General features: G+C 52.1%; 1 protein-coding gene across 8 annotated transcripts in view; it reads right to left on the minus strand.

Annotated features, from left to right (window-relative positions):
- Window positions 1-2,207: 2,207 nt before the first annotated feature.
- PPARD (peroxisome proliferator activated receptor delta) overlaps window positions 2,208-13,324 on the minus strand; it is an 86,953-nt gene continuing 75,836 nt past the window's right edge. For 7 of the 8 annotated variants that reach the window (XM_023212606.2, XM_023212609.2, XM_023212610.2 and 4 more), the window contains 5 exons: window positions 9,977-10,131; window positions 8,418-8,556; window positions 6,229-6,431; window positions 5,600-6,050; window positions 2,208-4,533 (listed from right to left, as the gene is read on the minus strand). In XM_023212606.2, the coding sequence (XP_023068374.1) occupies window positions 4,286-4,533; window positions 5,600-6,050; window positions 6,229-6,431; window positions 8,418-8,556; window positions 9,977-10,131 (1,196 nt within the window). In that variant the 3' untranslated portion in view covers window positions 2,208-4,285. The remainder of the gene's footprint in view (window positions 4,534-5,599; window positions 6,051-6,228; window positions 6,432-8,417; window positions 8,557-9,976; window positions 10,132-13,324) is intronic. The other variant, XM_023212613.2, reaches the window with a different exon arrangement.

The following is a 13,324-nucleotide window of genomic DNA, read 5'->3' on the forward strand; positions in this document are numbered from 1 at the left end:
TGCATAAATAACTGCTTAATAAGGAATAGCAGTTAGGGATAGTAACAACAGGGGCCAGAGTAATATGATGCTCTTTGCAGCACCAGAACCCAGATAAAGTGGTTGAGACAGCTTTGACTCTCTGAACTGAATGAGAACTGGTTATTTAGTACATGGGGTTCTTACCTCTTCATTGCTGGGAAGAGGACTGGCCTTTGACAACTGAAACACACACAGTCTTTGACTATTTTTTCTCCACTTGATAGTGTGGGAAAGAATAGGGAGGTGAGAAAAATAAACCAAGTGTAGAAAGTAAAAAGGTTCCTCTTCAAAGTTTCCCTTCTTGTTAAAAAATAAATCATAAGTGTTAGAAATAATAGTTTCTTTTGAAGACTAACTTCCTTCAAGCCACCTTGTTTTGTGCTAATAACTCTGTTAAGCCCTATCCTGTGTAGCTATTAGATATAAGGGAATGAGTACATTCGATGTCCTTGTACTTTAACCAATATATTTGGTTATTACTTTTCTAAGTCCTTTTGCAAGCAACTTCCTCTTTTCCTTTGTTCTCCCTTACCTTTACCTCTTTAGGATAAAGTTTTAAGTTATTAGCTAGTTGGGTTTAGCTTAGATTGTGCGGTCTGGCTGCAGCCAATGGAGACACAACATAGTACCAAGGACAAGCTGTGTAAGGGATAAAAATTGCTTCCCTCTGTTCGTGTGCAGTCTTGCCATTGTTCCATCTGTGAGGAACACCCTTTCTGCAGAAAGTAAAATTGCCTTGCTGAGAAAACTTTTTGTCTAAATGCTAATTTTTCCTTATAGTACTGAGGAACAAGCATTCTGTTTCTGAATGAACATTCTACTTATAATACCAAGTAAACCAGAGGATTCCATTATAAAAAAGGCTACCAATTTCAGAGATGCCCTGGTTCCAAGCACCCCTTTTTTTCCTCCTCCTCTTTTCCTCCTGTTCCCCTGGGACTGTCACTCTCTGGACTGAGATGAACCATATGGGACCTGACAATTCAGATTGCTCTGCCAAGATGACCAGCAAAGAGAGAAAACAGGGAGGCAGGTGCTATAGTGACCATCCCTTAGCTGTGGGCATCTGGGATCCCTCACACTGGGGCTGGTGCCTGTACGCTGTGCTAGTTGTTTGCCTGCAGATGCTTGGTTCAATTACCACCCTTCCACATGCTCCTCTATGGGTGGAAGTCTACAAACTCCATTTCCTAGACTACCATCCATTTTTTTCTCCCAATGGGAGGTAAAAGCAACAGACTGGAAGATAGGCAGAAGGAAGAATCCTTTGCTTCCCCAACCCCAAACTCTGATAGCACTTCTGGCAGAAGCAGCTGAGACCAGGCTATGAGTTATGGGGCTACAGCACTCAAGCAGTGAGGTCACAGGGGCAGCAGTGGTGGTGGCCTTGGGCACTCTGGTGGCCCCATATGTACCATGTGCGTGAACTCAGGCACCAGCAGTCTGGTTCTACAGTCAAATCAACTGGTGACTTCAGGCTCCTGGTTGCTGCAGTGTCAGTGTGTGTTCTAGCAATGGTGGCCCCCAAATGATACCATTTTCCCATTCAGCCCTGGAGGTGAGAATGGCTTCCTGCAGTTACTCATCTCCGGATGACCTCTATTTCCCTCTATTGATCTTTCAGTACTTCCAATACTTTTGCAACAACTCCCTGCAGTACATTCCCCATTTGGAAATATTTAGCTGTAGTTTTTTCCTGACTAGATAAACATATACTCTGTTACATACCCTGACCTGGCCTCGCACTGCAGACAAACCCATGGCTGCTGGGGGCTGGGCTCTACTGGACCCCTGGGGAAATGGCACCTCAGGAAAGACAGGAGAGAACTGGGTGGCAGCAAAGGAGAGGAAAGCCATGATCTCTCGTGGTGGTGATGAAAAACTGGCTTTGATCTATTGAGTCCTGCATCCGCCTCCTCCAGGGGCCTTCCCGTTCCCCAGACCCCAACTGCTCCACCAGGGTACCACACATCCTCTGTACCCTCACACCCCAAATTCTCTCTGCAGGGTGGAAATGGCACAGTCATCCACCCGACTGACAAGTGGTGAGCAAAGCGAGGTGGAGGCAAAGGAGGGCTTCAGCACCCAAAGCCTCCTTTGCCCTCCAGTACTGGATATGGAGGAGGTATGGAGCCCTGTCAGCCCCAGGAAAAACATTCAAGTAACTGAGTCAGCTTCCAGTCAGCTCTTAAATATTTAATTCCCATTTATTTAAAGTTTCGTCAGTCTGTGTACACTATTTATATTAAAAACACAGGAAGCTGGGGCTCCTAGCAAAAATATACATTTCAATTTTGGAGATTGTTCAGACACTGAGAAGAGCTGTATCCTCAGCACCAGACCCGGGTCGGGGCAGGGACGCAGCACGGGGAGGGGGAGGTGGGTCCCAGCAGCCGTCCCTTCATAGCCTTGGCCTGAAAGGAAGCACCCCAACCCCCATCAGCTGGGTGGGTGGGGAGCTGGAAGAATCCTGCCAGTAGAGTGTGATCCTGGGGCATGGAAGGGAGGCCACAGCACCGGTCGGGGCAAGGGCTGGGCACTTCCACCCAGAGTCACACACAGAATGGCCCCTTGGGAGGGACCCAGGAAGCCTGGGCTCGAACTCCAGTTCTCCTACCTCTGTGCTCTGAGACTGCAGCCAGCCCCTTGCCCCTGCAGGCCTGGAGGGCTCTGCCCTACTCAGACATGGCATGCCCAGCTATGCTTTGGCCCTGTTCTGAGGTGAGCGCACCTCAACCTGGAAGCAGGGGAGGGCAGGGACCAGCAGTGTGGGACTGGTCCCACAAGGTCCTCAGACACCAGAGGCTGTGCAGGGAGACTTCTAGGTGGCCAGCTGGGCTGAGTAAAGGGGAAGAGGAGGGCGACAGAGCTGTTGGGACAAATGGACATCAGAATGAACAGGCTCAGTTTATCCCAGGACGCTCCCACTGGGAGTAGGTGCTGGGCTGACTCAGCAGGACCTGCAGGACCCCTGCCTCCCCGGAGACCTGGCCCAGCCCTGCCTGCCCACCTGCAGGCCCCTCTCTCTGGGTTCTCACTTGCCTCAGGGAGGGAAGGGAGGTGCATGGAGCCTGCAGGTAAAGTGATTTCAGTGCTTGTGTGTGTGCTGGAGGGGGCAGTTTCAGGGAGAGTGGGGCCTGAGCTCCCATGGAGCCAGCTAGAGAAAGGAGCAGTGGGATGTGAGGCCAGGCCCTGGCCCTGGGTGCCGACACAATGTGGGTGGCTGCTACTGGGCAGGGGGGCAGTGGGGGTGCTGGCGGAAGGCCTGCCCTGAGCTCCCTGGCCTGACCCCAGGACTCAGACCCCCAGTCCTAGGGGCAGAATTGGGTGTGCTGCTTCCTCCAACCACCAACCCCTCCTCCTTCTCTTGAGACTTGCTCCTCTTCAATGAGGTGGGGGCCCACCTGGAGGGAACCCTGCCTACTTCCAAGCTGGGAGACTGCCGTCCAGCGGCCAGTGCAGGGGGCCATCAGCAACACTGGCCTGGCAAACCAGTGTGAAGAAGATGGAAGGACGCTGGGTGTCAGTGGGGCTGAGGAGTGCTGCTGGAGCAGGATCAGTTGGGTCAGTGGGTGGCCTCAGCCTCGAAGGAGCAATTACAGTCTTGGGGAGGCATCTGGCTCTCAGCCTGGGCCTCCTGCCCACTGTCCTTTACAGCGGGGACCCCAGGACTACAGGCTGCTGCGGTCAGTCCAGGCCACGCTCAGCCTTCCCTGGAACCCAGGCCCAGACAGCTTAGTGTTTCTTTGGATGGCTCAAGTCTTTTGCTCTGAAGACAGGAGACAGAAGTGAGGACCCTAAGACTGCAGGTGCAATGATAGGGCAGAGGGCAGGCCCCACTCCCTTCTACTCCTGGAGAAAGCGTGTGCAAAAGCAGAGGTCCTGTTCTATGCTGCTGGTGAAATCATACAAAACATCTCACAGAATAAGAAACGAGGACAGACATGGGGGTGGAGAGAGAAAGGGAGGGCAAGGGAGAAGGGAAGAGGAGAAGCCTACAGAAAGAAGAAATAGAGCAAGCAAATTAGAAAGGAAAGAGGAACTGAGAAAGAGGGAGACAATAGACAGGAAGAGAGCTGACTGGAGGAAGTGGGAGAGAGGGCACAGGGAGCCAGAGGCGGTGGGTGTCATGTGTCTGACAGCGAGCATGGGACTCTGCTGCTCCAGGCCGGGTGCTCAAGGGCTGGTCAACGGAAAAGTCACTTGGGTGGGCCCCTCCAGTGCTGACCCCACTGGAGCCTGCAGGGAGGCCTGGGTGCCGCCCTTAGTACATGTCCTTGTAGATCTCCTGGAGCAGAGGGTGCAGCGAGGTCTCGGTCTCGGTCTTCTTGAGCCGCTGCATCATCTGCGCATGCTCGGTGACCAGCTGCCGCAGGTCAGCCATCTTCTGCAACAGCTTGGGGAAGAGGTACTGGGCATCGGGGTGGTTGGCCTGCAGGTGGAATTCGAGGGCACGCAGGATGGTGTCCTGGATAGCCTCCACCTGTGGAACGTTCATGAGGCCTGGCCGGTCTGTGGGGACACAGGGCACGCCAGGGAGCTCAGAAAGGCAGTGGAGCTCCCCTACCTCCACCCCAAGAGGTGACTTGGCCCAGGGGACAGCAGGCCTCCTTGGCCGTGACAGACCAAGACCTGTCCCGTGACGGACCAAGCCCTGTCCCATCAGCAATGCTCCACTGGGTGTTCTAGTCTCCCTACCCTTGGTCTTAATCCACTTCTTTTGTTTTTTCCCCCCTGATTAGGCAACATAGTATCGTGGTTAAGAGACTCAATGCTTAATTCAAATCCTGTGTCTGCCACAGCCTATCGATGAAGCTATGGGCAGGTCACTCAGCCTCTCTGATGTGTAAAATGGAGATAGAAAACATTCTTCCTGCACAGGTTTGTTGTGAGGATCAAGTGAGTCATCATCGATGAAAAGGAACAGTGCCTGGCATGAAGTAAGCTCTAGGCCACGGTTAGTTAGCATAGTTATTATTGTATTTATTGTGCTGGAATTTAAAAAATGCAGAGACAATGCAGACAATTTTTCCACCCCACATTAACATGACAGCATACTGCCTGTTAGTCCTTTTCCTTTTTTTGAGACAGGGTCTTGCTCTGTCACCCAGGCTGGAGTGCAGTGGTGGGATTTTGGCTCACGGCAACCTCCACCTCTCAGGTTCAAGCAATTCTCCTGGCTCAACCTCCCAAGTAGCTGGGATTACAGGTGTGTGCCACCACATCTGGCTAATTTTTTGTATTTTTAGTAGAGACGGGGTTTCACTATGTTGGCCAGGCTGGTCTCGAACTCTTGACCTCAAGTGATCCGCCCGCCTCGGCTTGCCAAAGTGCTGGGATTACAGGCGTGAGCCACCACGTCTGGCTTAGTCTCTTTCCTATCTCCACCTCCATCTACATACATAACGAGATGGAGCTAACCCTGCATGCTCAGTCAGTGCCTTGCATGTTCCGCTGCCAAGATCAAAGGGACACTTCCCCACAATGTCAGAGCTCAGGCACAGCGCCCTGCAGTGCAGGCCAGCCCCCAGGACGACTGGGTGTGCCGGGCCAGCCCGTCTGCCACACTCTCACTCACCTCCACACAGAATGATGGCCGCAATGAATAGAGCCAGGTCACTGTCATCAAGTTCCAGGGCGTTGAACTTGACAGCAAATTCAAACTTGGGCTCAATGATATCACTGAAGGGTTTGCGGAGGCTGCGCAGGAACTCGCGGGTGACAAAGCCACTGCCGTTGGCTACCAGCAGCCCATCCTTGTTGACGATGGAGGCCAGCATGGCGAAGATGGCCTCGTGCACGCCATACTTGAGAAGGGTAACCTGGTCATTGAGGAAGAGGCTGCTGAAGCTGGGGATGCTCTTGGCGAACTCGGTGAGCTCCCGCACGGTCTCCACCGTGGTGCACTGGCAGCGGTAGAAGACGTGCACGCTGATCTCCTTGTAGGGAGGCAGGCCGTTCACCAGCTGCTTCCACACCAGCCCCTTCTCTGCCTGCCACAATGTCTCGATGTCGTGGATCACAAAGGGCTGAAAACCAGGCCCTGTTAGAGACCAGGATTCGGGAGACCCCCACCCTGTGCTCCCCATATCCCTTGCCTGCACCATGAAGTTGAGGGAGGGAGAAGGCCTGGCTCTCCCAGGAGTCAGGCAGGCAGCAGTGGGACCCAGAGCCCAGGATACTGCCAGGCCGAGCAGCAACACTCACCGCTGTGTGGCTGGCTTTGCCAGTGAGGATGCTGCGGGCCTTCTTTTTGGTCATGTTGAAGTTTTTCAGGTAGGCATTGTAGATGTGCTTGGAGAAGGCCTTCAGGTCGGCCACCTGTGGGTTGTACTGGCTCCCCTCATTTGCCGTCAGCCCTGCCACCAGCTTCCTCTTCTCAGCCTCCGGCATCCGGCCGAAACGGATAGCTGCACAGAGAAGAGGGCAGTCAGCAAGGGGCCCAGGCAGGCCCCAGCACCTCTGACATCCCCATCCCTTTATAGGTGCATGGGCCAAATCCTTCTGGAGCCCAGGGTCCCCAGAAGCTCTAGAGTCAGCAAGGTGGGAATGCTGGGGTGGCCCCTCCAGATTGCAAGCTCCACAAGATGTGATTCTTTTTTGGGGGGTGTATCTTTGCAAGAGCAGTGATTTTGTCTGTTCTGTTCACAGTGCCCAGAACACAAGGGCTCTAACATACTAAGTGACTAAGCTACTCTGACTGGGGTAAGACAGACTTTGGTGACAAAGGCCTGGGTTTGAGTTCTAGCTTAGCAGTTTACTAGCTATGTGACTTGGGGCAGACTCCTTCACTTTTCTTTTTCTTTTCTTTTTTTTTGAGACGGAGTCTCGCTGTGTCTCTCAGGCTGGAGTGCAGTGGCGTGATCTCGGCTTACTACAACCTCTGCCTCCCGGGCTCAAGCAATTCTCTGCCTCAGCCTCCCAAGTAGCTGGGATTACAGGTGTCCACCACCATGCCCGGCTAGTTTTTGTATTTTTTTTTTAGTAGAGATGGGGTTTCACCACCTTGGCCAGGATCCTCTCGAACTGCTGACCTCAGGTGATCCACCCACCCTGGCCTCCCAAAATGCTGGAATTATAGGCATGCACCAACATGCCCGGCTTTTTTCTTTTCTCTTTTTTTGAGACAGGGTGTCCACTCTTGTCCAGGCTATAGTACAGTGGCAAATCATGGCTCACTGCAGCTTTGACCTCCTGGGCTAAAGCGATCCTCCCACCTCAACCTTCTGAGTAGCTGAGACTACAGGTGCATGCCACCAAGCCTGGCTGTTTTTTTTTTTTTTTTTTTTTTTTGTAGAGACGTGGTCTCACTATGTTGCTCAGGCTGGTCTTAAACTCCTGAACTCAAGCAATCCTCCTGCTTGGCCTCCCAAAGTGATGGGATTACAGGTGTGAGCCACTGCACCTGGCCATTTTTCTTTTTTAATCATAAAAATGAGGCTAATACTTTTAAAAACATACTGAGTTATTAGATCAATTAAATAAGAATCCTCACATAGTAAGCACTCAAAAATTGTTGTCATTAGTAATTGAGTAGGATACGAATGCGACTTCTCCCAGAGTTAGCGTAAAGAGAGAGGGATTCAGTCAGTTCTGAGATTTCCTAGGAAAGGAATCAAACCCAGACCTGCCAGACCCCATTACCCAGGAGAGCCGCAAATGGAGGGCTCAGGTCCTGCTACCCTCTAAGATGCAAGGCAGTTAGGGCATCCCTGGGTAAAAGCTGGCCAAGCAGCTAACCTGCCTGTTGAGATCACAAGAGGCTCTCCCCTGTCCTCTAGGGGTCTGACTCAGAGAGGTACTAAGGGGATAGGTGGGCTTTGCAATATCCTACCCTAGAGGTCCGAAGACAAGGCTCTGCAGGAGGCCTGGAGCACAGGGCAGAGAAGGCTTTGTCTCTGGGGAGTGGCTGACCTCCAAGAAACTTCTGCCTGGCTCCTGGGAGTTGACAGATGTGGTCACTTACTGGCTACTGCCTGCCTTCTATAACCAAGAAGGGCCAAGGGGATCCCTGGCCTTGGCAGTAGCTTTCATGCTGTGTCAGGTCATCTAAGACAGGCTTGAGTTTCTGGGACTGGTGTTCCCCAAATTGTTCAAGCTGTTATCAATTCTCAGTTCCCTTCTGGGCCAGAATGGGTAAACCTCAGGTACAGGGAGGTAGAGACTACCCCAGGCCTGGGACCATGGTAGATGCTGGCAGTCTGAGGAACTGGCAGGTCTTAGGCTCTAAGACCCAAGGTCCAGATCAGCAAAGCCAACAGCCAACAGCCATGGTGCTTACTGTGTGCCAGGCACTGCTCTACAGGCGCCCCCTCTGGGCTGCCCCGAGGGCTCTCTGGACCCTGGTTTCAGGCTGTGTGGAGCCAGCAGCCTGTGTTGCTCTGGTCAGCTCTCACCGTTGTGTGACATGCCCAGTGCCAGGCACTTCTGGAAACGGCAGTACTGACACTTGTTGCGGTTCTTCTTCTGAATCTTGCAGCTGCGCTCACACTTCTCGTACTCCAGCTTCATGCGGATCGTCCGACGGAAGAAGCCCTGAGGCACCAAGAACAGGTGAGGAAAGGCTACCAAGAGGTGGGGGAAGATTGTGCCAAAGGGCCTGATTATGCATAAGGTGTAAATACTCCTGAAATTTGGAAGTAATGAGGAGGAATTTTTTTGGAGGGGAGATGGAGAAGGAAAATAAATAATTCTGAAACTTTAATTAAACCTATTTTAGGTTGGGTGCAGTGGCTCATGCCTGTAATCCAAGACTTTGGGAAGCCAAGGTGGGCTGATCACCCGAGGTCAGGAGTTTGAGACCAGCCTGGCCAAGACGGTGAAACCCCGTCTCTACTAAAAATACAGAAAAATTAGCCGAGTGTGGTGGCACACCCCTGTAATCCCACCTACCCAGGAGGTTGAGGCAGAGGAATCTCCTGAATACGCAAGGCAGAGGTTGCAGTGAGCCAAGATCGCGCCATTACACTCCAGCCTGGGCAATAAGAGTGAAACTCCGTCTCAAAAAAACAAAAAACAAAAAGAACACAACTATTTTAAATGCCTAAAGAAGTCCTAAAGCTTCTTTGTTGGGGCTGGACAGAGTGGCTCACGCCTGTAATCCCAGCACTTTGGGAGGCCGAGGCAGGTGTATCACCTGAGGTCAGTAGTTCAAGACCAGCCTGGCCAATATGGTGAAACCCTGTCTCTATTAAAATGAGGTCAGGAGTTCGAGACCAGCCTGGCCAATATGGTGAAACCCCATCTCTACTAAAAGTACGAAAATTAGCCAGGCATGGTGGTGTGTACCTGTAATCCCAGCTACTCTGGAGGCTGAGGCAGGAGAATCTCCTGAACCCGGGAGGTGGAGATTGCAATTAACTGAGATCATGCCACTGCACTCCAGCCTAGGCGACAGAGCAAGATTCCATCTCAAAAAAAAAAAAAAAAAAAAAAAAGCTTCTTTGTTAGTTTGGTAACATAAGATTGTCTCACGGCACTTGGTTTCTCATACATTTATCTGGTTCTGTATATTTGTGAGGTGGTGGTTCAATAAAACAATCGTGAGATTTCGATGCGTGTGAAGTTAGGAAGGACCCACAAATATCACTGGAAAAACAAATGTCCGTCCTTTTTCTCAAAGAGCCCCCTTTGAGCCTTGAGAAATAGGAAACCCAGACCTCAGCCCAAGACCCTAATTCTGTCCTGCCTGTCTGGTCCCCAGGGGGGCACAATCACCCACAAAGCTGGGTCAACACAGGTGCCCGACAGGGTAGGCTTGACAAGGGAACTCCCTCTTCTCCTGCAGTGCCCAGAGCTGAGGTCTGGAGCCCAAGGGCCTGGCTGCCTCCTGGGCAGGAATTCTGCAGTGGATACAGTCAGGGCCCTACCCCAAGGCAGGGAAAGCTTTGTGGAGGGTCAATTCACCATGTGACCAGAGCCTCAGTGGCCAGCCACCGCTCCCCCGAGTCCGTACCTTGCACCCCTCACATGCATGAACACCGTAGTGGAAGCCTGATGCCTTGTCCCCGCACACCCGGCACTCCATGTTGAGGCTGCCACACGAGGCCCCGTCACAGCCCATCTGCAGCTGGTCCAGCAGTGAGGGTGGCGAGGAGCTCCGGGAGAGGTCTGTGGACACAAGATGGAGGGGCAGCTCCACATCTGCCAGGCCTGGAAGCCAGGGCGTGGGAACAGCCCCACAGCCCTCAGCTCAGCCACTTAACAGCTGTGTGGCCTCAGGGAGTCAACCTTCCTAAGGACCAGTTTCTTCACCTAGAACCAGGGGTATTGACAGCTTCTCTGGGAGGATGGGCAAAAAGTCTCCACAGTGTTTCTCCCAGAGCCTAACATACAGAAGATGTTCAGTACACGGCAGCTATTACCACTGGGGCTGGGTCAAAGACTTCCCGGACTGAACTCACTATGCGGCAGCAGTGGGGAGGAGAATGGCTGTGTTTTGGGAGAAGGAAAGCAAGGAGAAAGCAGACACACAGTCTTTAGATGGCCCTTAGGAAGCAGCTCTCCTGGTTCAGAGGTCGCCATTGTATGGCCCACGTGGAGATGTGTGCAATGTGTTTTGCAGAAACGGCAGGACTGTAGACCTCTGCAGAGCTAGCCTCCCCACCATCCCCCAAAGGAAGTTCTATTCTTGCATAGACTCCAGGCATGCTGTAAACAATCTCTCAAGAAGCTCAAGTTCATTCCCATGACACTTCTTGCTTGAGTAGAACAGCTTAGGTATTAGTCATATTGATTAAGCAACACACTGAATTTCTCCAAGTTTTTCTATCAAACGTACAGATGTTTGAACCACGGGGTGTTGAGTGTATTGGTGGGGAAGGCAGTTTGCTAAGGCTATGACTTCAGGATACATCTGCTGTCAGATGATTTCCTAAGAACTGCTAGGAGTCTCTTCCCAGTGCCCTTTGGACACTCGGAAATGATCTCTTCGTCTTGGAAAGGGGACCTGAACTAAGCCTCAGCTTCCTGACTGCTAGCCCAGAGCTGGTTTCATGGCCTCACATACCAGCTGTCCTGCTTTTGCCATGATGACCATCCAACCTCTGCACTCTTCTCTAATGACTGAGCAACACCCCCAAAAGCAGGTGCCAAACCTCCAAACCAGAGAATCAGCCATTTTGAGTAGAAGGGGACATCAGGGGGACCCAAGCCATGGAGATGAACCCAGACTAATGTTTTCCAGGCCTGCAGTAATACCCTCTACTATACAGGCCAAGCAACCTTCATTTCCCCACCATGTGAGTAACTGTCCACCTGCTACCAACCAAAGTGCACTCCATCCTTCCTACACGGTCTCCCCACTCCCCCAGCTTCCCCTTGGGCCCTAGAAGTGGCAGCAGGAAAGCCTCCTTCCCCTATCCTGGCCACAGGAGGGGGAGCACAAGAAGCACCCAACCATGGCAGAGAGGACCCAGTGGGCTGCTCCCCTCCTGGCTGGTGAGGTTTAGGGGTGACACAAGTCTCTGGTTCCTAAAATGGCCTGTCTTGTCCTGGCACCTTAGCTCCCAACTTCAGTCATTCCAAGATGTGTAACTGTTCCTCTTGACCCAGACTGGGAGACTGGGCGCCCTCCATGTCTCGGGCCTGGGAAGGCAAAGCAGTGCTCTGGGAGGGTGAAGCTGCTTTGGTCTTCTCAGGCCTTTGTCACCGCCTGACATATCCTGTGTGTGTTCATTGTTGGAAGCCACCCACTAGACATAAGGGCCACAAGGCCAGGAACTTTGTCCACCAGGGCACCAGCGTGGTCTGACACTGAGAGCTGTGTGAGGTGCTGGGCACGCAGCAGGCACATGATAGCTCTCTGCACAATTGGCAGTCCTCAGGCTGCCTGGGTGTCCTGACCGCAGCACCAACTGGCTGACGGGGCTGGGTAGGACCTGCCACTCCTGGAGGCATTATAACAGGGACAATAAAACTCACAGCACTGGATGTTGGAAGAAAACGAGATAACATGACAGAAACCCTTTGTGGACGCCCACGCAGATGCTGGGGCAGGCAGGGTTTCTGGCATTTCCTCCTTGAATCTGTGCAGTCCGTGAGCATATGTTTGCGTTGTAGCATTTCTTGTAATTTTGTTTTTGTGGCCTACATGTCTGCTTCCTCTGCTAGACTCTGCATATCTCTACTCACATTCCCTTTGGATCGCGGAGCTCACTTCCACCACCGAGTCTTGTCCACAGTGGCCAATACCCTTAGATTATTCACACCTCCTGCAGGGCCTTTCTCATCCTCCCTGTGGCCATGGAAAGTCAGCAGGTGTCTAGTCATTTGGTTGCTGTTGGCACTGCACGTGACAATGTCACCCTCTGTGTTCACTCAAAAGACACATGATAAGCACCTTCTATATGCAGGGCAGGACCTAGACTCTGCCCTCAAATAGCTGAGGTAAGAAAGAGGTAAGAGCAGGGCCAGGCATTGTGGCTCACACTTGTAATCCCAGCACTTCGGGAGGCCGATGCGGGTGGATCATGGGTCAAGGGATTGAAACCATTCTGGCCAACACGGTGAAACCCTGTCTCTACTAAAAATATAAAAATTAGCTGGGCACAGTGGCTCGTGCCTGTAGTCCCAGCTACTTGGGAGGCTAAGGCAGGAGAATCACTTGAACCTGGGGGTGGGGGAGTAGAGAGTGTAGTGAGCTGAGATCATGCCACTGCACTCCCCTGCCTGGCAACAGAGTGAGACTGTCTCAAAAAAAAAAAAAAAAAAAGGTAACGGCTGAGTGTGGTAGCTCACGCCAGTAATCCCAATACTCTGGGAGGCCAAGGCAGGAGGATCACCTGAGGCCAGGAGCAACATGGTAAGACCCCGTCTCTACAAAAAGTAAAAAAAAATAGTTGGGTGTCATGGCACCTGCCTATAGTGCCTGCTACTGAGGAGGCTGAGGCAGGAAGATCCTTGAGCCTAGAAGAGCTGTGATTGTGCCACTGTACACCAGCCTGGGTGACAAAGCATGACTGTCTCTACTTAAAAAAAAAAAAGGCCAGGTGCAGTGGCTCACACCTATAATCCCAACACATTGGGAGGCTGAGGCGGGAGGATCACTTGAGCCTAGGAGTTTGAGACCAGCCTGGCAACATAGTGAGAGCCCGTCTCTATAAAAAATTTAAATAACTAGCTAGGTGTGGTGGCACATGCCTGTGGGCCCCGCTACTTGGGAGGCTGAGGCAGGAGGATTGCCTGAATGTGGGAAGATGACTTGAGCCTGGGAGGTCGAGGTTGCAGTGAGCTGTGATTACACCACTGTACTCCAGCCTGTGCTGACAGAACGAGACCTTGTCTCAAAAAAATAAATAAACAA

This window comes from Piliocolobus tephrosceles, chromosome 5 (genome assembly GCF_002776525.5).
Source record: "Piliocolobus tephrosceles isolate RC106 chromosome 5, ASM277652v3, whole genome shotgun sequence".
In the NCBI taxonomy this organism is placed as follows: domain Eukaryota; kingdom Metazoa; phylum Chordata; class Mammalia; order Primates; family Cercopithecidae; genus Piliocolobus; species Piliocolobus tephrosceles.